Here is a 25,184-nt window from a genome sequence, read left to right as displayed (position 1 = left end):
AAAACATGACTTCTAGCTAAGTACATAGTGTATCCTTGGTACTGAGGGTTGGTTCATGTAGCAATTCTCCTTGGGTTACTGATAGTGCGTCTTGGAAAATTGCGTCGTCGCAGACGAAGTATGAACCCACAAAGAAGGATTTATGATCACCTAGGCATGATAAAAGACCAGCTCATCGCATTAGTATACATAAAATCAATCGATGCAAGTCCGAGATTCGCTCATTCATCAAATTCGACCATCACCTAGACCGAGTGGCCCGAGGCTCACCTCCTGAACTTGCTCGGTAACACCACCTAGTCGAGTAGCCACACCCATGATTCCAGCTTCAACATCACCCAGGACAGCCGCGAGATCATTCACCGCGGAATTGGGAGTTCCCGAGCCCAGTCCATCGCGAGATCTGGAGCTGACAAAGTCGTGAATCTGACGGTTCAAGTTTAATTCCACTCCATGAAGGTGATCCTCGATTTCCTTCAGGTTGCCCTTGTAGCGGCCGAGAACGGCACCCATTTCGTCCGAGCGCTGAGAAAAGTAATCTACCAGATTGACTGGCACACCATTCACACTATTGGCGGTGGATGGGTCAACTTCAACGTCATCGGGCAGTGCAAGGGTATTCTTCCGAGTTGATCGAAGTGAACCGCGATCTTGCACCTTTTGATCATGCACTGACCACCAGCCACCACCCCCTGCGGATTGATATTGCATAGGCAGCTTCAAGGTATCAATAGCACGGAAGGCAACTTGGGCTTCGGCCGCATCACGGGCGACGAGTCCTCGGAGCTGATCAATATCGCTGGCATCATTCTCAAGGGCATGCTGGATGGTGTCCAGCTTGGCTTGCACAAATTCCACATCGTTCGGAATAGTTGTTGCCTGCTGCTGAATAGTTGGTAATATATCGGCAACCTCGTTGCACATCCGAATTTGCTCGAGAATGGCATTGTCGATATTCTCAATCTCGCGGCGAAGTTCATCAGCACAGCTTTCGTATTTGGTGGTCGGGAGGAGGTTGGTAAGGTCGACCTTCACGCCTGGAACGACATTTCCTGTGGCTGTACTTTGCTGAAGCGGTTGCTGTGTGTTGGTGGCATTGGCAAATAGTCCAAGGCTTGGCTTTTGGGGTTGGGATTGCGGTTGGGTGTTGCCGCTGAAAGAAAGGATTAGCTTGCTGGTATATGGAATCAGGGTCCGCCATTGTCTTACAAAACACCACCACAGGTAGCTGTATTGCCGAAACCACCCAGACCCAATGCAGGCTTTTGCTGAGTCTGTGCCGTAGAGGCTCCTAGTCCACCACTGAACATGCCCCCCGTCCCTGTTTGGGCCGTGCCAGTGCCGGTGCCAGTGCCAGTGCCGGCACCAGCTGCCGTGGGCCCACCGAACAAGCTAGATGACTGTGGTTGCGTAGTTGTTGTGGTAGAAGCTCCCCCAAAAATACCACCACCAGCTGCGCTAGTTTGTGGCTGGCCTAGGCCTGAAAACATGTTTGATCCGGTAGGTTGGGTGGACTGTGTGTTTCCGAATAGCCCCCCAGCGGGCTTTGGCTGAGCGGCTGAATTGGCGTTGCCGAATAGACTTCCTGACGTGCCCGCTGCTGGAGTGGATGTTGAGGTGGTTTGTGGATTGGTACCGCTGTAATAAATATTTGTTAGCTCTTGGTTCAAAGGTCAAAGTCACCCAGGATACATCTCTGTCATCCCTTGTCATCCACGACCAACCAGCGGCTTGGAAGCTTGAACCCCAGAATGGGCGACTCAGCATTTCCACATGACGCAAGGGATCACAGAAAGGATTGCAGATCTTAAGCTTTGATGGGAAGAGCTCAAGAGTTGCGACAAGATACTGCGCACAGAGCTATGACGGGAGTAGGAAGAAGGGCGGAAGGGCGACTCACAAAAGAGAGCTTGCAGAATTGGTATTAAGATTCAATCCACCCGCGGAGGGAGTGGAGGGCTTGGGGGCGAACATGATATGCCGAAATGTGAATCAATTAACCAAAATAACACTCACGGCGCGTGCAAGCAGTAACACCGATAAGATTTGCGGACGGAGAATTGATATTCCGGCTCCGAGGTTTGACGACACAGCGAGCCCTACTTGGATTCCATTTCAAGCCGGAGCTCGGGGTTTACTTGAATATTGCTTTTGAAATGCTCAATGTCTTCATGATGCCGAAACAAAAATCTTAAAGTTCATATATTTCACTCTGCGGACTTTCCTCATCTTGATACTCTATATTGAACCAACAGTTTTAATCCCCACTTGCAACCTTTTATTCCTTGAACTATCCTGTCAAGTCCCTACTTCACCGCCAAACTAATGGCTGGGGATTCCCCAGAGACATGGATGCCGACTTGTGTTGCTTCAACAATTCCTTCAGCTGGCGGAGACAAAGTTGCTGTATCAAACCCTAGTCTCGATGCAGCTCCAGAGAGCGATGTTCATGCTCAAAACTTCAAAAGTGCAGAATGGTGAGTTGGTGATGCATGTGATGCATGTGTTATTGATAGATCAAACCTTGAGTTTGAAGTTTGGTATACGTTTTCTGGGACTGACACCAAATATCTGTAGGACGCCAGACGGCACTACGCTTCTGACAGATTCAGCTGATCATCACATCCGGTCTTTTATATTGTGGGTTTTACTTTCATGCAACTTCTGGATTCACACCATTCTGATGTAGCTATAATGATCAGGCCGCCAGATCTTCTTGACTCACCTTCTGTTCACCATCTCTCCCCATATTCAACTCTTCCTTCGGTAGAACCAACATACGCTACTGCTGTGTACCCGTTCTTCAATCTCCAGGACCCATCGACCACTCTCTTCCTCTCTTCTGTGAGAGACCACCCTATTCGACTGGCATCTGCTCTTGCCCCAGTATCCGTAGCAAGTTACTCACTGATAAATCCAACAACCGAAGCCTTTATCACACCCCATTCCATCATATATCCAGCTTCGCTCGGAGGAACACACTTCCTGACCGGCTCTGATAGCCTGATTTGTCTCTTCGATGTTTCTCGCCCTGGAAAAGATGGCCCTATGTCATGGTTACCAACCATTCCAAGCAAGCGTAAACAGATCGTCGGTGGCGGCATTGGCATGAGAGGCATTGTATCAGCCATGGCTGTCAGTCCCACTGGTGACGGGATATTAGCTGCTGGTACGTTCACAAGACAAGTTGGCCTCTATAGCTCCAATGGCTCTGGGGAGCTCTTGGGGACTTTCAGCATTGCCAAGACCGAGGCCAATCGTGAAATCGGAGGCAAGGGCATCACACAGCTTTCTTGGAGCCCGTGTGGACGATACTTGTATATCGCGGAGCGGAAAAGTGACGGCATTCTCGTTTACGACATCCGAGTCACTGGGCAGATGCTCGGATATCTCCGAGGACGTAAGGCCATTACCAACCAGCGGATGGGAATTGATGTCGTTTCTGCTGGTGAAGATGGTGCCCATAGTGTTTGGGCAGGTGGGACGGATGGGTTCATGAGAGGATGGAAGAATCCCATGTATGCTGCAGGTGGACAAGATCCTGAATGGGAGTTCAAGATGCATGATGGTCAGTATTCTGACGGAAATACTGTATGTTTCTGTGAGCTAACATGGCTATAGATACCATCACCAGCGCGGTGTTTCACCCCATGGGCGGTGTTGTTGCCACTTCTTGTGGTCAGCGAAATTATTCAAGTACAATGGACGACCTCGACGCAGATGATGTCAATCAGCATAAAAATGGAGAGAACAGTGTCAAAGTATGGACCATGCCATGTTTGGATTCTCGACCAGAAGAAAATGGAGAGCTCGAGGTTAGACTCGATTGATCTATCTGAGAACTTCAAGTAGGTTCTATCTGTTGCTAGCTCTCCAAATGAACGCCAGCCATTCGATTCAACACAATTGCAGTTCAGCAAGTTGTTTACTTTCTAATTGGCGATTAAATGAGCTCAATAATTGCAAGGGCTTGATTAAATGAAATTAATTTCTACTTAGGGCACGCAGTAGGCTATTCTCGTCTCCCGTGCATTCAATTCAATATCTCAGGAAAACAAGCACTGGGTGATAGTACCCGATTTTTTTCAATTTCTCGCAGGACAAAGACACGTCCCATTACCTTAAACACGTCCTATTTGATCCCTTTGATACATCTAACCTTCGGTCTCGGACTCGACGCCATGGAAGATGTTGTTATGAACGATGGAGACTGGGCAATTCAAGACTGGGTAATGGCCGACGCCAAGGGTATGTTCCTGAATCTCGAGTGCTGCTATGAGCGTGATCAGGGTACTGATTTCTCGATTGATCCAGCTCTTGGCCTTTGGCCCGACTCCAACCCCATCGCGGAAATCTCTCGGGGTCTTATCGTGTCTGATGGGACCTACTTTGAATTGGACCAGATGAAGGATGACTCGATTGATCCAAATCTTGGTCTTTGGCCCTCTACCTCCCAACCGATCTCTGATTTCCCTCTCCATGACGAGCTCGTCCCTGCCAATTACCTGGGGACCGCACCTCCAACTGAGCAGAAGTCTCTAACCCTATTTTCATCTCTCGAAGCAGCTCAAGCTGCCGTGCGTCGTAAAGTGCCGGTTATCACCGATCAAACTCTCCCCCAGACCACTGAGGAACATCAGCGCCTGATCGTCGACCTCAAGAAGGCAATGCTATCCACCACATATGTTACAGATAATGACAAGGCCAAAAAGGCTTTTTCCAACGGCCAGTACAGCGACCAAGAGATCGAGTTGGCTTGCTGGAGCCTCCTTGTGAGTTTACCTGTACCCCACTCGTCGAATTGATCATTTTCTTTACTAACTTACATCAGTCCACCATGATTGCCTACCACAGAGATGGACCACCTCTCTCTTCACATGCACGCTCTACCGAAGCCGAAGCTCCTTGTCTGGAGGTCTCCTTCAAGACACATTTCCAGGAAGTGCTGGAGAATTTGACAGTACGTGATAGATCAACATACTTTGTTGAAGTCTACTAATCCGTTCCAAATAGTTTTGCAAGTTAATCTGCAAGCATTTGCTGGATCCTAAGTACCTCCACACATTTGTGGACAATCCTGAGGCTGCGGCTAAGCGAGTCAAGTCCAATAGGGTTCTCAACAAACAGAAGGGAGAACTGATCAAGAAGGGCAAAAGGATGGAGGCCGCTATTGCTGCTGCTACTGCTGGTGCTATGAAAATCTCCCATTGAGCTCAATTGGACCCATACCAAAAAATAACGTCAAAATTCGAAGCTCTCAAGTGCTGTCAATCTTTTCTTGTTTATCACCGCTGTAAGCATCAATGCCCTGGTGAAATGCTATCTTTTCTTCTTTACACACTCTTAAGTTTCTTCTCATCTGTAGCTGTGCTTTTTCCATTAGGTTTCTACCTTTGAAATAATACAGAGAGGAAATCATGTACTAGTGCTTAGACGTTGGAGAGCGTTTAGAGGTCCAAGAAAATGCAGACTCGAAGACTGTACAAGTGGTTATAGAATCAGTTCCAGGTGCATTCACTTAGGGCTACTCGAGAGAGATGAGAGATGAGAGTCACATGTGCATGAAGGGTGGGTCTGCAGTTAATAGGGCTGGCCAATGGGAACCCACGGTCAATGGGTTTAGGTGGGTCTGAATTGAATTTGAAGTAAAAGGCTCCACTTATTTGAAGTGAATAGAAGAGTGCTCACTTCCCTCGCATTCAATGTTATTCACTTCACCAGCCTTGAGATATTTAAAGAACTAGTAGATTCTTCGGCTTTCCTCAATTCTTCTCTCACTTTCAGCTCTCTCGGCTCCCTCAACTCCTGGTCACATCGTGCACTCTTCCTGCTTGTTTTCTTACTACCAGTAGTAGGCAATTCCTGCCCTTCCACTTTCTTTCGTCCGCGGCCACCGTAATGTCGTCAGTCTTCCCCACTGGTAACATGTTGTCGGGCCCTCCCATGGATGAACAATGGAGCTTGTGGGATTCGTTTGACAGCACTTCACTGTCCGTGTCATACGGCATCTGTCAATCAATCCTACCAGCCAAACCAGCTGTCGCCAAGCTCGAAGCAGTCACAAGCGCGGGAAATGACGCCTCTGAGAAGGTAGTCGCCCTGTTCACGTCATACGAGGCGGCCAGGAAGGGGACCCGTCGAACTGGCAAGGTCGTCTTCGACGACACTCTTCCACAGGGGCCTCTGGAAGAGCAGCAGCTCGTGGCGGAGCTCAAGATCGCCATGATGTCGACCAGGAACGCTGCCGATGGCGCGAACTTCTTGGGCTTCTTCACCGGGAGCAGGTGGACTGAGGAGGAGATCGAGCTGGCTTGCTGGAATCTCCTTGTCAGCTCACCAGTACCCCGTCCACTACTCTTGTCGATTGGCTAACCTTGACCAGGCTGCCCTCATCGAGAGGCACAGGGCCGGCGCCTCCTTCACCGTGGCTCATGTCAGACGAGAGACGGGCATATTTGGACTTCGCTTCGAAGCAGCCGTAAAGGCGCTGGCGGTACGCAGGTCCAAATCAATGACATTTTGAAAGGTACTAATTCGATAACATATAGGAGTCCAAGACGCTTTGCAAGCACCTTCTCGACCCGACATACGCCGAATCCTTCCTGCTTGACCCGAATGGCGCCAGAAAGCGGGTGGTTGCGAACAAGCGGGTCAACGACCGCAAAGCAGGGCAAATGCAAAGCGCCATGGCGGTTGCGGCTGCTTGGGCAATTCCCTCGCAGTGAGTGCTTTTGGGCCTTTTCAGATATTTGAAATTTGATAGGTCCGTCTTGTCCTGTTGTCCTGTTGTCCTGCTTCCCTGCCGTTTGTCCTGTTGCTTTTTCTCTTTTTCTCTTTTTTTATTTTTTATTTTTTCTTTATGATTTAGTCTGTTTAATTACTCAAGTGTGTTCAGACTAGGGACCCGACGCCAGTTTTCAAGGGGAACACAGTGTGGTCGGGATTCCTGCTGTTGTTGTTTATTGCTTTGTTTCAGTTTCTCCTTACTGCGACCTCGGCCATGAAATACCATGCATTCTGCAGTCATTTGCCTTTGCTATACTTTATAACCTTTCTCTTTTTCTTCTAAACCATTATCTGTGTAATGAGATCAATCCTTTTGGGTTGAGCTATATCCAGGTGCTTTTTAAGCTTCCAAGGCAAGTTTGAAGGTTTAGCATACATGAGTATGTTCCGAGATTTATGTACAGCATATAATCTTCTCATTTACTAGTATGTTCTGCCTCCAAGGACTGCCGCTGAGAGGCGACCTATCAGGAGGTAACCTTCTAATTCTTTCCTAGCCCAGATACTAGAACAGGTATTATCGCCTGTGTGCGGCTCGTGATCTAGTTCTGAGGCACCTTGATTCCAAACTGTGCGTAAGGGAAGTCTTCCAGAGTACCAACAAGCTGGCCCCATCCATCACCAAGAGTTCCAGTCATCCCAGAGCCTTGCACACGCGAAGACTGGAGCTTCTCAGCTTCCTTTTCAGCTGCAGACTTTTCGGCCTCCTTGTGCGAGCCTGTCAGACCCGCAAGAACCTCTTCCTCCCGGCCCCGGTAGGTCTCCAAAAGACCAGGGTGTGGGCACCAAATAACTTGCATACCCGCACGACGACCTGCCTCCACGCCCGGAACGGCATCTTCGAAGACCAAACACTCCTCCGGCTTGATCTCCTGTTCACCCTTGCTGCGCAGACTCTCGTTGATAGTCTCCAAGGCCAGGAGGTAGATATCAGGCAATGGCTTGCCTCTTCCCTTGCCAATTCGGGGATCGTCACCTAGAACCCGGTGGACCTCAGGGAAGGCCGCGAAGAGTTCTGTGAGGTGGCCCGATTTGAGCTTGAAGTTCTTGCTATTTGACGAAGTTGCCAAAGCAATATGCACGGGGTGTTCCGTGGATTGTGTGGACACCAGGTTAGACAGAAGAGTGCGAACTCCAGGCAGTGGCTGAGACAGCGGGAAGTACTTTGCTTGCAAAGATGCTTGCTTGGCTTGCGTTTCCTCCGGGGTAATTGGGAGCTGTGCCCATTCATGGAAGATCTTGCTAGCCTGTCGCAAGTGTTAAATTGAGTTTTTTTTGGTCATTGGGTTGTTTTTGAAAGTATTTCGGCTGCATACCTCCGGTTGTGGACGGCCCTGTAGCTGCGCCTTAATTGACCAAGGAAGCATAGGCTTGCCGTACATGGCAAGGACTTCGTTTGTGATTTGGGAGTATTTGTCCTCCGAGTCGATTAGCAATCCGTCCATGTCGAAAAGACACGCACGGATGTGGGGGAGTCTGTTATGCATGTCAATTGAAGGGTTCAACTGGCCAATTCCTAGCCTATGCTTACTCTTTTTGCTCAGTCATTATGAAGATGTCGTCCGGTTATGGTATATGCGAGTTGGACAAAGGGTTTGTCTGATAAGGGCCGCGCGGGGGAAACGGCGCTTATCAGTCCCGTGATTCTTGGCCGCCGACGTCCGCTCCTCTCGTGTTGTCGCATCCCACTTCACGATGACGAACACCGGCGAGTCCTTTCCCGCCGAAAAGCGCGACAAGGATATTGATCTCTCACATGATGATGGCGACAGTGACGACGATGTGTTCCATGATGCCCGATTCCCCGCGGAGGAAGAAGCTGTAAGCCGCGAATCATCTTCAAACTACCCAAATTTCTCAACCATTCTCTAACTCTGTCGGCATGATAATAGCAACTATTGAAAGAAGCGCACGAAATTAAAACAGAAGCGAATCAACTTTACAGTTCTGGCTGTTATGACCAGGCCATCTCCTGCTACGATCGGGCTCTCGCCTCCTGCCCCAACTACCTAGACTACGACGTCGCCGTGCTCCGGTGTAATATTTCCGCGTGCTACCTGAAAATGGAGGACTGGAAATCCGCCGTTGACACTGCGACTATGTCACTCGATCGCCTCGAAAAGATCATCCCTTCCGAGCCACCCAAAGCGGACCAGAGCGACTCCCAAAGCTCGAAACCCACAAGTAGCGATGCACATGATAGTGATGCAGTGGTGGAGATATCTGGAGATGACGACGAGGCAGAGGAAAAAGAATTGAAGCGCTTGCAAGAATTGGATGAGACTCGGACAAATGTCCTGCGGATTCGGGCCAAGGCTCTCATGCGGCGCGCTAAGGGGAAATCACAAGCGGGCGGCTGGGCTAGCTTACAAGGTGCTTTAGAAGACTATCAGGTCTTGAGTGGGATGGACAATCTCCCCGCTGCTGATAGGCGGATTGTTCAAAAGGCGCTTCAAGAGCTCCCAAGTCGGCTCAACGAGGCCAAGGAGAAGGAAATGGGTGAGATGATGTCAAAAATGAAAGACGTGAGTGATTCTTCCCCTTGAATGACTGTGGTATATGGAAGCTGACAACTGTTTCTTTCAGCTTGGAAACGGTTTCTTAAAACCATTTGGTCTGTCTACGGATAACTTCAAGTTCGTCCAGGATCCAAAGACTGGTGGTTATTCTATGAATTTTGAGTCTTGATGTGATTTATCCCTCTTTCTCCTGGCTTTCGCCGATGGGATCTAACGGGGATCTGATAGGGGTGTCCTAGCCAGAGTGTCCTGGATGCATATACATAGTAGCATTGTGGAAACTACATCTCCAAGATGAGGAACGAGCTCGTTTCCTCTGTATCACGTGGATTTTTCAAAACAGATACATAATTGCCTTTGAAGCGGATCTTTGAAAGATACAGGGAACATCCAGGATTAAAATCCGTGCCTTACATCATTGGCATGTGCCCAGCCCTGAGCAAGGGCAACCTTGGAACCCCACGTGGAAACCTTGGAATATGCTTAATTTAACATACTAGTACACTTTGAACTTTGGCATATTCATATATGTAAACTGCTCCATTTCATTACGGGCTCAGTATTCTAGTAATTACAAACGCTTCATATAATCCTGTAAACATCCATAAATACTGCCCAAATCCCCGGGTAAAGGTATCCGACCCAAACAAAATTCCGTCCGAAACACATTCTTCACAAACTCCATCTAACCCCAGATGTAAAATCTAAAAAGTCAACGCAATGATAAGAACGAGAGAAATCCAACTGTACAAAGCCGCTCCCGCAGCACCAGATGTCGCACCGTTACTCGGCGCAGCCACCGATCCCGTGGATTTCGCACTCACGGCGCTAGCGCTCGTAGAGACATCGCTGCTTCCGCTGCTGCTGCCACTGCTCGAAGACGAAGTGAAAGGCACGCCATTGTAGAAGCCACGAATGATGTTCGCGGCCTGCTCGGCGACGCCGTATGTCGAGGACATAAGGTGCGTGGACAAGGCGATGGGCGGGACACTGGCGTCGACGACGCGAACGTTGGCGAGGCCGTACACGAGCAGGTTTGCGTCGACGACTCCGCCCAGTTCGAGGGGCAGCATTGCGCACGAGGAGGAGGGGTGGAATTCGGTGCTGGCTTCCGTGCGCAGCCAGGTGACCCATTCGTCGTCGGTGGAGACGTCGGAGCCTGGGGCTGTTTCGCTGGTGAGGTTGTTGCTTAGTGGGGCGGCTTCGCCGATGCTGCGGGCCATCTTTAGGCCGTCGCGGAGGATTTCGTAATCTGGGAGGGATTGGTTAGTTTTGGGGGGTTTTTTTGAGATCGTGCGGGGGAGGGACGTACCGGCTGGGTTGTTAAGGTAGTTCGGGTCGATGACGGGGTAGTCTAGTGGATTGGAGGAGTTGATGTAGATACGGCCGTGGCTGTATGGGTGCTGCAGAGCGGCGGTGATGCCAATGTCACCGTTTGAGTCGCTGTTCATGAACAAAAGTTCGATGATGCCGGTTGGGCTGTTGAAAATCTTCTTTGCTGTGATGTTGCAGATGGCTTTGTAGCCGGCGATCACCTCGTCGCCGTATGTTGAGTTGGGGGCGTACTGGTCGATGGAGGCGAGGATGCTTGCTTCCATTGTGGAGACTTCGCTGCCATAGATCGCGGTCGAGTTGACGTAGGCGACGGCGTCGTCAATGTAAGAGAGATATAGTTCATTATCCTGTTGTTCATGAGCATTAGTGGATTGCAATTTCCCGTGGACCAAGTTTAGAAGACTAACCTTGTCGGCACCGTCGTCATAATAGATGGAGCCCGAGGTAGTCACATTGGTATCCCAAGTCACCGTAGCACTCTGTGACTTGTCAGTTGAAATTTCATCAAGTTTAATAGGTTCAAGAACTTACGAAGTGATCTTGAAGATGTTGTCCAACACCAGGCAATTCAGAGAGAAGATCGATACCTGCATCGGCCAGAACATCCTTCGGGCCAACACCACTGTACATCAATATAGCCGGGCTGCCAATTGACCCAGCAGACAGAATAACCTCCTTGTTGATCTTGACCGTCGAAGTGGTCGTGCCGTTATCGGTAGTGTACTCAACAGCGGTGGCGGTCAAGTTGGTCGAGGTAGAGTTATCAAAGACAATGCGAGTGACATAGGCATTGGCCAAAACATCGTAGTTGCCCCGGTCCGGGAGTGGGTCGAGGTAACCTGTACGACTGTATGATCGGGTCCAGTTGGAAGGGTTGATACAAGATGTTGAGACATCGGCGCCCCAGTTATCACCACCATACATGTTCTCAGAGATGGCGATACCGATGTTCTCCAAAGACTCGGACCAGTAGCCGACTTGTGGGAATGTGTATCCCGGGTAAGATGCGTGAATGGGACCCTGGGTTCCATGTGTTGAGATGTTCCAATGGATATCTGCTTCTTCAGCGATGGCGTCGCTGGGGGCAGTGAAATTCTCGGCCTTCTTCATGGCAGCGTAGAAAGAGTCCCATGACCAGTTGTCCGCGCCATCCATGTCTCCCAGTAGTTCATTCCAGGCATTGATGTCATCCTCACCTGGGCGGGTAAGGTATAGTCCATTAATAGCGGAACTGCCTGTACAAACGGAAATGTTAAGCACATCTATGATATATCATGAAGAGGAGAGATGCTTACCTCCAAGCACTTTGCCTCGAGGCCAGTAAATCTCTCGATCATCGGCATTGGACTGTGGAACGGTATAGTATTTCCAATTCAAAGGTGTTGTCCACAGGGATTCATAGTATCCATATGCCGGGGTATCTGGAGGAGTTAGATTTTTCTTCTTCTTCTTCTTATTCTTCTTTTACCATCTTAGATCGCTTCATACCTATACGCTCACGATAATCATCGCCATTACCACCTGCCTCCAGAACTAATACTGTATGGTTTGTATCTTCAGAAAGACGACCACCAACAGTCAATCCCGCTTGACCTCCTCCAATAATGACAAAATCGTATGAATCGGAGATCTCCGTACGCGGTGACAAGGCATGTGCGACGGGCACAATGGCGAGGCCCACGCCAATGATCTGGCTAGCGGATAGACTACACCGCATTGTTAGGAGATTTGGAAATGAACAAATGCAACAAAGCAGAGGAGATTTGAAGATATTTACAAGAAAAAAAAAAGCACCAGCCCCTGGAGACAAACTTTTTGTTCCTGAAAAAAAAGGGAACGAGCCTTGGGAAAGCTTGTTCTGAGCCGATTTTGGGCAAATAGAGACGGGCTGGAACCTGTTAAGTGGATGCTGTGGGTCAATAGAATCCAAGATTTGTTGTTCACAAATCAAAGGCTGCGATCCTATCAGAATCATCCCTCCAACCCCCTCATGCACACAAATCCCCGCTTGGTCCAATGCAAAAACTTCCAGCCAATCACGCCCGGGACAACACATGTCTTTATTTCCCCTGGATTTTGCATATCAGCTTTTCTTATAGGCCACTTCCACATCTTTTATTGGGTCTGTTTGAAACAACGACGTAATGCCCCATTTCATTGATCAAGATCTTAATCGAAATTGACATGCATACGACGACTCTTGAGACCCAGTTCTGCACGTTCTTTTTTTTTTCAGAGTCTGGATCTTTGAAAAGATTTCCACAATCGATTAGGCTTTCTTCTTTTTTTTTTTTTTTTTTTCCTGATGTTTCTTGTTGCCGACCATCTTTCCACTCTATTGGATAGAACTTTTTTTTTCCCATGTCGGTTGCTAGGGACTCCACTTTGAACACGCGACTAGTCTATTATGTGGCTGGTACGCGTGGGAATTTTGCGGCAGATCAGCACCGATAGTCAATTTTCCACCGGGACAATATCCGCTTTGTTTACAATCGGTTACGCCATAGGTTGCACGGACTTGCACCGATAACAAAAACAAAAACAAAGTCGCATTTCGCCAGTCTAAAGGCTGGTCAAGCGGGGCTGAGGCCAACTTATTCCTCTGCAGATCGACATGACACAACAGCAAGTTTGGTCATCTTTATCGGCTCGTTTGCCTTGCCCACAAGGCTACGGTCGCACATAACAGAGCAAAAAGAAATATGCGCATGATTTCAATAAACTACATATACGGCGTTTATGCTATTGGTTATGCTAATCACAATCTCAAATCAACCAGACAGCAGCTCTCCAAACACCTTGGCTAGATCGTCCAAGGACACTTCGGGCCCACAATCGAAGAGAATACTTCTGCGGAGGGTATCACCTCCAAAGAACTGCTGAGACACACGAGTAGTGACACCCTTCTGACTGGGGCCGTAAATGCGTGCTGAAGCCCCATCCTCAATGGAACCAGATGCGACCGCTGACCAAGGCGCCTTGCCATGACAAAATTTGAAAATATCTTCAGCAAAAGCGGCGCCGACCGCCACCTGCTCGGGGCTCATGGAGTCATTGAGGTTCTGAAAGAAGTGGATCACATCGAGGATATGATTGGCCCGCCCCTTCCAAGGTCCATCCCACGGGTTGCCTTCATTAAAATAGTATACATACGCGTTACCTGGCCAGCCACAGGCATATGTTAACGTGGGCGCATTGAAAGAAATATCGTTCGCAAAGGTCAGCGCGGAGGAGTAGGCGTCCACGTCAGAGGTTTCCTCGGTGATTTGATACGCGTCCAAAATTCGATGAGCCAGCGCTGGGTGCAGGGCAAGAACTTTGTGGATTGCCGCGAGGAACTTCTTAGTAGTCTGTGTTTTCAGTTGTGGCGCAATGAATCCCAGAATACTTGCCTATACATTATGGCTGAGTCAGTCTGCATGTAAACGAAGAACGGATTGCAAGTTCCAACCTACGTCAATTTCATTATCTCCGATCAACAGATCCTGACACCACGCTTTACCGGGAAGGAAACTGGATTCTTGCTTTGCAATCTCAGTATACGTGGTCCCGGGAAGAATCAAGTCGCCGTCAAGAGCAGGCGCATAAGAGATACCCGGAGGAAGCTGAGCCACGAGATCCTCTCCAGGCATCTCCAAAAGGGCCTTTACTCTTTCTTCCGCGGGCGCATCGGCAAGTCCCAATGCAGCCATGGATTTCTCATAGTTCTCCTCGTGGGCGATGTTAGGCAGCGCCTGTAAGAGAAGCGACGTACCAGCCATCAGAATGGCTCGCTTGAACAGAGGTTTCTGCGAATGGAGGTGATACGTCACAGAGGCTGTTTCAATCAGTATTAATTCCAAGACATGGTCAGGGCACTACTGGCATTACCTCCACCAGCACTTTGGCCTGCTGCTGTCACATTTTCAGGGTCGCCACCAAAATCTTGAATGTGCCTCTGTACCCATTCCAGTGCAACCTGTTGGTCGCGAAGACCGTTGTTGGAGCGGTATCCTGCCTGGCGCAGTTCTTCCGAAGTCAAGAATCCCGGAGCACCGAGTCGATAGCTGCCAGACAATTAGCTTGGATTTCAAAATACTAGAGCTCTTCCCGCTCATACTTGACTGTCACCACCACTACAGGTAACTTTTTGTCAATGGACAGCTTCATAAGCCGAGTGAGATCATATTGGGGCCACGAATTTCCACCAATAAAAAATCCACCTCCGTGTATAAAGAACAGAACGGGAAGTTTTGATTCAGGAGTCGCATTTGATGGTACAGCAATGTTGAGGTTGAGACAATTGACGTCAGAATATTGAAGCTCTTTCTTGGGCAATGTTTGCTGAACATGCCCAAGTTCAATATCACATCCAATTAGGGGAGACAATGATAAGGGTCTGTGACTACTGTTAGATGTAACTGCATGACCGAAATCTAGGAAAAGTAGAAAGAAAAAACCTACCCATCAATTGTTGCATCTAACACGCCGCCTGTACGAGCTTCAACCAGCTCGGCATCGGCAAGACGGTTCTTTAGGGTTGCATATTGAATACCCAAATACTGACTCACTCCATCCTCTTCTCGCCCGCGAATTTCTCCTAAATTTCTGGTTTTGAGTATAGCCATGGTGTTAATGTTATCGAGTAGATGTTGCGGTTTCCGAATACGCGGGGCAAAAAGCAATGAAATCATTTGGTCCACTTCTTCGCCCCACAAGTTGCCTCTCCCTCATGGTCGGGACTCGGGGGATTCCCGAGCTCTGCCATCATACATAGTATACTCTTCACTGAAACATTTACTGAAACACACAAGATTCATCATCGCGGCTATCTCATGCAGATGTCATGCCGATCATCAACAGTCGGCCCATCGCGCACTTCACTTGCAGTGACCCTTGTAATTCTTAAGCTTATTAGAACTCACCAACACACAGCCACTTCTGTGGTCAATCCCAGCTTCAAGCTCATCCAGTCTGCCAGTCAGATATGAATCAACCGCCAAGGTTTTCCTGGATTTCCCCTCCAAATGAGGATAATGCGTCTTAAGGCCGAAGGCTAGCATCAGGGTTGAGTGAGGGTCCACTCCAGCATGTCTTCGAAATGGCCACGGATCTTTCCCAGTACCATGTATGGACAGGACAACAAGGGAATTACCACATAGGGCGATAATCGTGTACATCCAACACGTGGAATTCCAAGGTTTGGAATCGTATACGAGAAGGACTGCATGCAACAAGCCACCCTCTCAGTCTTCAGAGATACGCATAAGTCTGTCAACGCCACACCGCAGGTCCACAATTCCACCGGACATTTTTATGTTCTTCCAAAAAACATACCCCAGGGGTTGAACACGATAATTTTACGAACATTTGCCATATGATTCTCATGGTGCGTTACGAAGAGTGAGAGTCTGTGAGACATTGAAGATCCACATCTATCGCATGAGGATATACGAAGAACTATTGAACATTTGATTGGTGATACAAAAGGGGCGGTTTTTATATCGCCCCCATCAGGAAGACCCTTCTGCACCGAAGGATATTTATTTGGGGCCGTTCACTTGAGAATAACATTGAAGCGTGGCGGATTCCGCTTATCCGACGTTATACCCGCTAATCCCAGTGGATATTCCCCAGTCCCACCCCCCAAATCGTTACATTTCCTAACTAGGTGCAAACTCCTTGACTCAGTGCCAGTTTTCTGTTAAGCACTGTGCAAGTCGGAAATTTGTTCGGGTGCGAGAATGTGTGACTGGCCATCTCATTCTTCCATGGCCACTTTCCGCATTAGGGGCTGCCCCCACGGTCGCATCAAACTGTAGAGCCAGGCTTCCATGGCTCGATGCTATAAAATGAACCCTTGATCTGACTATTTTCCATGGATTATCTTCGTGCCTTTCCCCATCCCTCCAACTACCTCACTTGAAATTTGTTCTTCTTGACCTTTTCAATGGTCTCCATAGCTGCGGTTCTTGCCGTCGCCAGCCTGGCTGCTGGTGCGACAATCACTACCACGGAGCCGGCTCTGTCAGTAATCAAGGCAGCCCAGCAAACTACAGTACCACAAACTTGGACTTCAAATGTCACAGGAAAGGCTTTCGACCGGTTCTACCAGGTGTGGTTAGAGAATGTTGTATGTATTATCTAACAAAATTTCAAGTTTGGAGATGCTTACTTCGCCATAGGATTACAACGATGCTGCCGGGAATGCCGACCAACAGTGGCTGGCCAGTAAGGGTATCACCTTGACCAACTATTTTGCGGTCGGCCACACCTCTCAACCTAATTACTGCGCTGCTGCAAGTGGTGACAACTACGGCATGGATAATGGTCAGCATACTACTCGCTCGGTAATACTTCAATGCTAATATGAACACATGTAGATCTGTTTCACGACATTGCCAATGTATCGACTGTAGCTGATCTGTTGAACACCAAGGGTATTTCATGGGGAGAGTACCAGCAGGATATACCATACGCCGGCTTCCAAGGCTACAACTACTCTAACCAAAAGACCTACGCCGACGACTATGTGCGCAAACATAACCCTCTGGTCAGCTTCAACAATATCTCTGGCAATGATACTGCTCTAGGATTGATTAAAAGTTTCAATACTTTCCGCACCGACCTGCAAAAGAAGCAACTTCCCCAGTGGGCCTTCATCACGCCCAACATGACCAATGACGCACACGACACCAATATCACATATGGCTCGCACTGGCTGCGTGGCTTCGTATCAGAGTTGATGAACAACACATACTTCTGGGACAACACCCTCATGCTGCTGACCTTCGACGAGTCGGAAGTCTACGATGTGCCTAACCGTGTGTTCAGCATCCTACTAGGTGGCGCCGTCCCCAAAAATCTCGTCGGCACAAAGGACGATACACTTTACACCCACTACTCCAGTCTCGCCTCCGTGGAGGCCAACTGGGGTCTCCCTTCACTGGGCCGCTGGGACTGCGGTGCGAATTTGTTCAAATTTGTCGCCGACAAAGTCAGCTACACCAACTGGGCCGTCGACAGCACCAAGCTATACATCAACGAGTCCCTACCCGGTCCGCTCATGAGATGGGGCTTTACAGCCTACCGGTCTAACTGGCCCGTTCCTTCTACCAATGACACTTGCTCGGGTGGCAATGGTATCTTGCAATCCGTCGTTGATTTGTACAAAGGCCGCGCTCCGACTTACAATTACACTGCCCCGTTCCCTTACGATGCCCTTTACGGCATGGACGTCGGTATCTCCTACTCTCGCAATGGCACAACGTATATCTCTGGTGTCAACACCACTGGAACTCTTGGTCATGACAACTTTTCGGCTACTCCTGGTATCAGTGCACCCGGCGCTGCGTCTACAAGTACCAGTGCAGTGGCAGCAGCTTCTGCAAGCGCCGGGGCGGCCTCCTCTTTGGCTATTCCAGCTTCTGTCTCGTTGATTTCTGTTTTGGTTGCTGTGATTGGGCTTCTATAAGTGTATTTAGACTATTTCGCGACTTGCATTATAGCGTTCTTAATTCTTAACATCCGGGAGTGAGCAAGCCAGCCCTGGAGGGATCTTTTACCGGGGTTCCGCTATGCCGGAGAACAGATCGATATTTTCACAGACGAGATTAGATTTGAAACTTCAATGTTGAAACTTTTAGAATATTGGACACCATAAACAAACATTTGAATCTGCATACATACTATGTACTCAAGTGCTGCTCAAGTGCTATATACCTACATCAATACATACATACTAAGTCCCCCTTTGAGGCTCCAAGCTGACATCCATCCATGGGTGCAATGTTGAAGTGGCAATTTTGCATCAGATCTATTTTCGAATACGAGCACTTCAACCCTGACCCCTACAATTATCTGGGTACCACTTGTAGCCCAGGTAACAGGTATTGAAAATCAAACCGAGGGTTTAAGGTGCTACAGGCTGACCAAGCGGGTGGCAAAATGAGGTTCCAAGGTTTAATATAACAAAATATACTGATCAAGAGTCAAGACTTCACCCTTCAGTCAACTGGTGACTCGATTAGCCACTCCATGCCATGCTGAGTATTTTCTTCCAGAGCAAATAACCAACATTTGAAGGGCCAAGTCCCATCCATCACAGCTTTTGTTTTCTCTTGAGCGAAATATGAGTAATGTCTTTTTCCAGATTTCGCCCAGTACATCACGCTTCGGGCAAATGACCAGGAACATTGGCCAGATTACCAGGAACATTTTATCTGCTGAAGGGTGGGTTCCCTGTCTCGTCATGCACTTCTCTGAGTTCCCGCAAATTTTCTGGAATCGGGGGTTTTGACCATTTGAGAGTCTCTACTGCCCTCCAAAGAGCATAGGGATGGCAACAACAGATATCAGCATCATCAAAAGTAACACCCACATCACAATCACGTCGCTGTAATCCCACAGCATTCTTGACAGACACCAAAGAAAGTGTCTATTGTCGTGCGTCCTGAAGTTTGAATCTCAGTACTTCGAGCTGCCACTATTGTTCGCGTGCTTGATTGATGGCTCGAATCTTCAAATGTGAATTGACTGTGGAAAGTCACGTCTTCGAGTGATCGAGCGCAGAATAATGCCACAGAGTGTTAACCTGACGCAAACCATTTTGACAGTCAATATCAAGAACAATGAACCAAACCCGGTGCTTTCATCCAGGACAAGATAAGACAGCCTTATGAGAAGGCAATTTGCAGCCGGTGGGTAGGCCAAGAGAGCGTAGGGTCCTCAAGAATGCGTCTATCTCGCTACTCGCTGTTAGTGCTTTTTGGAGTCTGCTGGATATTCATTTCTCTCCACAGCCCTTTGTGCCATGTATTGGCTGACATCATTAAATTTGGATATGCCAGCTCGATACTTTGCGCTGGTTGTTGGTAACCTTAGTTTGGACACTTTGGCTGCCTTCTGCACACGATCATTGCCCAGTGCCATTTCAATGTTGAGGCCTCTTGAAAGTTAAGCAGTGGTGGATGGACGAAGTTTCTTTCAACTTCACCATAATGCCTTACCCTGATATCCATCAGGATAGTTTGAAGACATATTGTCTGGATGATCAGAAGGCGTCAATTTTGAAGATCGTAAAATCAATATAGTCCGTGAATGCCTCAAATTGACCCTTCTCACATGTGCAGAGGAGAAACCGTAGACTTGTGGTCTTCCGTGGAATTTCTCCTCTAGACACGCTGACAATCTGATCCCTCAAGATGCTGGGAAACCTTGGACTGTTACCACTATTTCAACAGAGGGTCCTAATTCCACTTCACTCTCCCAAACCTTGATCAGACACCTCGTCTGACCAAACATGATATAGAGGAAAAAAGTAGAGACCAATGCTATACAAGTTTGCACGATTCATGCAAAACCCGGGGACTTGAAAACCCCGGTATTTCACTCGATTCTTACAAATATAGACTTCCAAAGCTTTGGGATTTCCATATTCGTGCGAAGAATTTGATCATTCGACTTCAGTCGCAGTCAGCGCATAAAATACATAGAAAATGGTTCAACTCTCCTCAGCTTGAAAGCTGAAGAAACTTCTGGGTTGAAGAATGGGCAGCGCTGTCGAATTGGACCAGAGGGGTCGATCTCTCAGAGCTAATGAAAGCTCGGAATTTCCAATTCCGCTTTGAGTGATGATCTTGAGGATAAGGAAATATTTGACTGGCCTCCCCGAGTATGATGTTTGAAGAGGCTATTTTGTTGAGCATCCCACGCGCTCTTGAAGTCCATAAAGATGAAGAGAGATCCGTAGGGCCTGTTTCATGAACCTCCGTGGAGTGGGAAGAAACTTCTGTGGGAAAGTCATGAATGTGAATGGACATGCAGTCCACGTTTGAAATCTGTGCGAGAATTGGCCAAACTCAGGCAAGCCGGCTCTCTGCCTCACAAACAAGTCCAGGGGGGAGCTGGTCAATGAGGACTGCGACGGAACAGCTCCATCATGTGGCTTACCACCACTGTTTACAATTGTGGCTGAATGAAGTTTCAGGAGACTCCAAGGGGTGTCGAAAGGTTGCGTTATTATGCTATGTGCAGTAGTGTGAACTTGTCATCGGGCCTTATTTGACGAATGAGATTTTCCACGCCAAAGCACCACATGGCTGCTCAAATGCGGCAAAAATTCTTGGTTTGTCAAAAGACGAAGGCGAGTCGTTCCAATGGGAGTTTTCTTCTCTTTTTCTTTCACAAATTGCCAGTTGCATTGTCTCCAAATAATCATGAAACCTCATTCGTCAAGGTTCTGCACAACAATGATAACGCTACAGTCTTCCTTTGAAAGTAATGTGTTCGTTGTTCATTGAATAAGACCTCATGCAAACAGATCTCAGCCCACTTCATGGCTTTTTGGTCAGCCCAGTTCACACTGGCACAGAAATTCATGCTGCTTCCGCAATGTAGGTTTTCGCAATGTAGATTGATGGCAACAGGTAGATTCCTGTACCGATTCTCGAAGGGCAAGGCCTCGAATGTGAAAAGATACAGCAACTTGGTTTTGCGTGGGTGGCAAGACCTGGCTTTTCCAGTCTCCATGGTTCTATGTTGAGATTGAAGTATGGCGATGGTATACATCCAGCGGTGGAGGCTAAGGTCTCCTTGGTTGAATATCTCCAACCAAAGATGATTGACGAGGCGCAGGATATCGGCGGATGTGGTATGCATGCCAGAATGAAGTTCGGCGCAGGTCAAAAAGCCATCACCACGACATTGGCGGACGTGCTATGCCTTGATGATGAGTTGCATCATCTACGCATTTGAAATATCATCAAATCCCCTAAGTGACTTCTTGCCAACTGAGAGTTCAATAGAAATGAAAACTTGTTGCTCACTTACAGCTTGGAAGTTGAAGTAAATATAGAAGTCAAGAACTTGGAGACTTTGAAGGGTTTTTAGCCTTAGGTGTTGGGTCTAGCCAGAGGCTAGGTAGAGGAGTCTCTGTCCCAGAGTTGGAATCAATTGGGCTTTAATATAAACACAGGTTACTCTCATACTAACACAGGTCATATGACGTGCTAAGCATAATCAGGACGCATTGATGTCTTAATATACCTCAAATGCCTTCTTAAGTCTATTCTCAAGTCTATTCTCAAGTCTATTCTCAAGTCTATTCTCAAGTCTATTCTCAAGTCTATTCTTAAGTCTATTGGAAGCGGAGGTGTACAAGGAGAAGAAAAGAAAAAAGAAGGGAGGATAGGGAATAAAGCGAAATAGTAGACAGTAACATATACTCAAAGTCGTTCCTATGAGGTGGTAGTATGGAGGCAGAGTTATGTAAGAGGAAGAAAAGGAAAATAGAGAGAAAGAGAGAATGGGGAGAAGGGTTTAGGTAGAGAGCAACGTATACTCAAACTCAAGAGTTGTATCTGAAGAAAATAAGGAGAAAGAGAGATGGAGGGGCTCAGATACTCGTTGAAGTTTGCTGCATCAAACGTATTCGAGGGAAACAAGGACTTGAGGTCAAGTTAGTTGAAGTCTGGACCCTGCAGTCTACTCAAGGTTGGGTCTAGTAATAGGAAATATTACTAGGAGACACTCATATAACTACTTGTATACCATGCGTAATCTAACATAATAGTACGGACATGTCCTTGAATCTGTACGAAACGGCTTTACTCGAAGAAAAGATAATGAATATTATTTATGAATACTGTCAGACATCAAAATCAATCAAACCGGACGCCAGCCTCCCATAAAAATAGATACCCCTTGCCCTCCATAACTGAAAATAATATCTGAAACATACTAATAGAAACTGAAAAACGGATGAAAGTTACCGGGGCTGACCCCCAAGTCCGCGACATTTCTATCGCTTTATTGAAAGATAGCAAACCACCATTGCTAGTGGTTGCGGGTACGCTTGCTGCTGCGTTCCCGTTCCATGCCCACCGATTGAAACATTTCAGCACCTTGCCAAGGTCGTGCAGGTACAGCCAGCATACCAAGGGAAGCGGGGAAATCCGGGTGCGCAGAAGAAAAGCGCTCGGAGGCAGTTGGGTGGCTGTTTGTTGAATCGGCGGGTGGATTGATAGCAGCAACCACCTCGATAAGGGAGGAATCAATCCAACTCATTGGCTTATTGTTCAAACGATCCAGGCGGAGAATGTCATCATCTACCTCCTCAGTCAAAAGTGAGGTCAGTGGAGGGGCATTTCCGTTGGGTCGCGCAATGTAGTTGGAAAGGGCATGGTAGGGCAAAGCGGGGCGCGTTGCAGGCTTATCGGCCAGATCCGCAAGAGCACTGAGAGCACTGTGGGCTGCGGTTGTACGAGTGGAGCGTGTAACGTGGAAATTGTGGCTAGCGGTGCGCATCATATCGGCAGCACTGGGGGTGCCGTTGTCATCGAGCGGGGTTCCATCGCCCATATCTTCGGCATCGGTATTGTTGCCATTGGTGATAACTCCGGAGCCTTGCTCTGGGCGCTTGGAAGTAGAGAAAAAGTGGAGAGCAGCCGTGTGCGCCTGGTTAGCGTGCGCATTGAGCTCCTTATCGGTAAACAATGAAGCAATCGAGTATGTCGGAGCAGTCTGCTGAGCCATGTAGGCCTTGGAGCGCTCGGCCGGAGTCGTGCCACCCGCGTCCCGCACGGGTGATCCGATTTCCTCCTCCGGCGCCTTGCGCTTGCGCTTGTTTAATTCTGCAGCAACTCCGTTGCCCAATTCGTCCATGTCCACGCGGTGCCGAGTGTGCCGGGTCTTGCGATTGCTGTGAATTCCGCCAGGGCTAGCGGGGTTTGTAATGCTAAATTGATTTGGGTGCAAGAGAAGCGCATTGGTGTCCGCAATATCGAGTTGTTCCTTCTCACGCATCATGCGAGCTCGTTTACTCGAGATACTCTGCATAAGACGTTCGCGCATGGTGCCCGACAATTGGCTGAACTCCTCCTTGGCAAAATGCGCGCGGAATTCATATTCACGTCTGTGTCGCTCGAGGTGGTTTTCGTGGCGGCCCTACTCAGGATGCACATATTAGTGATTAATTCGGATGAAACGGGGTTCTTTTAGCAGAACTTACATTAAGCTGAGCCACATCGGCATCGCGGGTCTCCTTGACCTTGTTCACTTCTTGCACAAATTTGGCATACCAGGTTCCGGACAAGCTCGCCATTTCTTTAGCAAACTTGCCCCCACCAACGGTCTCCTCAATAAGTGTTGCGACGTCATCCGAGGAATCAGGGAGTGGGTTAGCGTCATAAGGGTCGGAGTTGTTAATCAGAGTCATATCGCATTGAAGAGAGTGTAGCTGCTGTCGGAATTGGGCGTCGCGGTTCTGGCTGAACGTCGCAGTCAAATCATGTAGGCGTTCTTGCAGTGCAGAACGGCGTTTATCCCGTTTTGAGACAGGACCTGCTGCACCTGAAGGACTTGTGGAACGGCCTCGTGAAAGTTGACCTCCATGGTAGGCGGGCCCGGTCCCGGGTGATGGGGGCGGGGAGTAGGCCATGAACTTGGTGGGATAAAAAGCGAGAAAAAACCCCGTGGGAATTGGGTGATGAGTATTGTGGAGGATAAGGAGTTGAGGATCGGTCGAAAAGAGGTGTCTAGAGAAGTTTATTAAATACGCAGAGGTATATGGTCTAGCAAAACGTGAAGTGGAGAGGCAAGCCGCGACGTTTGTACTATGACGCCCAAATAGGTTAGTAGCGGGGCTACGTTTCTCCGGGCCCGAAGCATACTCCATACTATATTAGTACTGTTCAATTCACTTTTGTACTCACTGGTGCATTCACTGACTGAGAGCAATGACCGGCTGAAACAACCCGATTTCTAGTTATGCACCATGGTTTGTGATCATCTAGATGTTTCTTGTGTTAAGGTTTTATTGAATTTGAAAGAACAACTTTTGTATTCTAAGACGTTCAAATGTTAACCCTGGAATAGTAACTGTACATGAATTGGACATTTTTGGTCCATGCATTTGGTTTCAGATTCTCCCTCGCCAAACCCTGCCACAGATGGCTGAAAAGCACGCGTAGTCTATCGAAATTACTTAATTCCACATACTCCTAAAGTTAAGATGGGTAGTATACACTGAGTACTCGATATGAGTACCTACTCAGTAGTCAGTACTACTCAAGCTGGAGAAGAGTATAGTAGTAAACTTCATGCTTGAGATACTAGGCCTTGTACCCGCCACTCGGTGCCTACTGCTTTCATATCTTACTACTTTTCAACTACCTAGCACCAACTGAGGAAATCATGTGACAAAATTTCACACAGCACCCAGTAGTAAAGGGGCGTGATGAATGGTTTTGGTAAGATAGACGCGATTCTGTAATGTGTGGAATTAAAACTATGCCATAGTGTAGGCACAGTATTAATCTCATTTTTTTTAATTCCACACATCATAGAATCGCGCGTATCCTATCAAAACTATAGAAACTTACAATGAAAGCTTTGAGCATTTTGAGAGGGGAAACGTATTGTATAGCTTCTGATCGTCAACATTCAAATTCAATGCAATCTTGATCTTTTGAAATTAGCAACATTGAAGGACTCAAAGTTCCAATCAAATATTCCTTAAAATACTTGTGGGCAGATCATCCAATGACCGGTACCTCCCCAAACTTC

At 48.0% G+C, this 25,184-nt stretch overlaps 11 protein-coding genes across 11 annotated transcripts; 5 read left to right on the top strand and 6 right to left on the bottom strand.

The window, feature by feature from the left end:
- Positions 1-228: 228 nt before the first annotated feature.
- N7466_008718 (uncharacterized protein) lies at positions 229-1,974 on the bottom strand (the record flags this gene model as incomplete). The annotated part of the gene is made up of 3 exons (XM_057168107.1): positions 229-1,153; positions 1,210-1,638; positions 1,901-1,974. 3 exons carry the CDS (start codon positions 1,972-1,974, stop codon positions 229-231), a joined length of 1,428 nt encoding a protein of 475 aa, XP_057018738.1.
- Positions 1,975-2,325: 351 nt separating this feature from the next.
- Positions 2,326-3,830, top strand: N7466_008717 (uncharacterized protein; the record flags this gene model as incomplete). Its single annotated transcript, XM_057168106.1, has 4 exons — positions 2,326-2,477; positions 2,578-2,640; positions 2,703-3,568; positions 3,622-3,830. 4 exons carry the CDS (start codon positions 2,326-2,328, stop codon positions 3,828-3,830), a joined length of 1,290 nt encoding a protein of 429 aa, XP_057018737.1.
- Positions 3,831-4,181: 351 nt separating this feature from the next.
- N7466_008716 (uncharacterized protein) lies at positions 4,182-4,805 on the top strand (the record flags this gene model as incomplete). The annotated part of the gene is made up of 1 exon (XM_057168105.1): positions 4,182-4,805. One exon carries the CDS (start codon positions 4,182-4,184, stop codon positions 4,803-4,805), a length of 624 nt encoding a protein of 207 aa, XP_057018736.1.
- Positions 4,806-4,837: 32 nt separating this feature from the next.
- N7466_008715 (uncharacterized protein) lies at positions 4,838-5,211 on the top strand (the record flags this gene model as incomplete). The annotated part of the gene is made up of 2 exons (XM_057168104.1): positions 4,838-4,960; positions 5,014-5,211. The coding sequence occupies 2 exons, from the start codon at positions 4,838-4,840 to the stop codon at positions 5,209-5,211; spliced, it is 321 nt and encodes a 106-aa protein (XP_057018735.1).
- Positions 5,212-6,108: 897 nt separating this feature from the next.
- N7466_008714 (uncharacterized protein) lies at positions 6,109-6,433 on the bottom strand (the record flags this gene model as incomplete). Its single annotated transcript, XM_057168103.1, has 2 exons — positions 6,109-6,324; positions 6,374-6,433. The coding sequence occupies 2 exons, from the start codon at positions 6,431-6,433 to the stop codon at positions 6,109-6,111; spliced, it is 276 nt and encodes a 91-aa protein (XP_057018734.1).
- Positions 6,434-7,328: 895 nt separating this feature from the next.
- Positions 7,329-8,334, bottom strand: N7466_008713 (haloacid dehalogenase superfamily protein; the record flags this gene model as incomplete). The annotated part of the gene is made up of 3 exons (XM_057168102.1): positions 7,329-8,033; positions 8,103-8,262; positions 8,318-8,334. The coding sequence occupies 3 exons, from the start codon at positions 8,332-8,334 to the stop codon at positions 7,329-7,331; spliced, it is 882 nt and encodes a 293-aa protein (XP_057018733.1).
- Positions 8,335-8,481: 147 nt separating this feature from the next.
- Positions 8,482-9,474, top strand: N7466_008712 (tetratricopeptide repeat protein; the record flags this gene model as incomplete). The annotated part of the gene is made up of 3 exons (XM_057168101.1): positions 8,482-8,607; positions 8,679-9,311; positions 9,373-9,474. The coding sequence occupies 3 exons, from the start codon at positions 8,482-8,484 to the stop codon at positions 9,472-9,474; spliced, it is 861 nt and encodes a 286-aa protein (XP_057018732.1).
- Positions 9,475-10,009: 535 nt separating this feature from the next.
- On the bottom strand, positions 10,010-12,357 carry N7466_008711 (GMC family oxidoreductase; the record flags this gene model as incomplete). Its single annotated transcript, XM_057168100.1, has 6 exons — positions 10,010-10,557; positions 10,618-10,987; positions 11,048-11,119; positions 11,172-11,875; positions 11,936-12,061; positions 12,129-12,357. The coding sequence occupies 6 exons, from the start codon at positions 12,355-12,357 to the stop codon at positions 10,010-10,012; spliced, it is 2,049 nt and encodes a 682-aa protein (XP_057018731.1).
- Positions 12,358-13,411: 1,054 nt separating this feature from the next.
- Positions 13,412-15,247, bottom strand: N7466_008710 (uncharacterized protein; the record flags this gene model as incomplete). The annotated part of the gene is made up of 5 exons (XM_057168099.1): positions 13,412-14,032; positions 14,096-14,457; positions 14,511-14,686; positions 14,740-15,018; positions 15,084-15,247. 5 exons carry the CDS (start codon positions 15,245-15,247, stop codon positions 13,412-13,414), a joined length of 1,602 nt encoding a protein of 533 aa, XP_057018730.1.
- Positions 15,248-16,569: 1,322 nt separating this feature from the next.
- N7466_008709 (phosphoesterase-domain-containing protein) lies at positions 16,570-18,093 on the top strand (the record flags this gene model as incomplete). Its single annotated transcript, XM_057168098.1, has 3 exons — positions 16,570-16,752; positions 16,805-16,949; positions 17,003-18,093. 3 exons carry the CDS (start codon positions 16,570-16,572, stop codon positions 18,091-18,093), a joined length of 1,419 nt encoding a protein of 472 aa, XP_057018729.1.
- A 4,361-nt stretch (positions 18,094-22,454) lies between these two features.
- On the bottom strand, positions 22,455-24,057 carry N7466_008708 (Sds3 domain-containing protein; the record flags this gene model as incomplete). Its single annotated transcript, XM_057168097.1, has 2 exons — positions 22,455-23,564; positions 23,629-24,057. The coding sequence occupies 2 exons, from the start codon at positions 24,055-24,057 to the stop codon at positions 22,455-22,457; spliced, it is 1,539 nt and encodes a 512-aa protein (XP_057018728.1).
- Between the last annotated feature and the right edge of the window lie 1,127 nt (positions 24,058-25,184).

This window comes from Penicillium verhagenii, assembly GCF_028828195.1.
Source record: "Penicillium verhagenii strain IBT 33310 chromosome Unknown utg000008l_segment0_segment0, whole genome shotgun sequence".
Lineage (NCBI taxonomy): Eukaryota > Fungi > Ascomycota > Eurotiomycetes > Eurotiales > Aspergillaceae > Penicillium > Penicillium verhagenii.
This window is presented reverse-complemented; position numbering and strand designations above follow the sequence as displayed.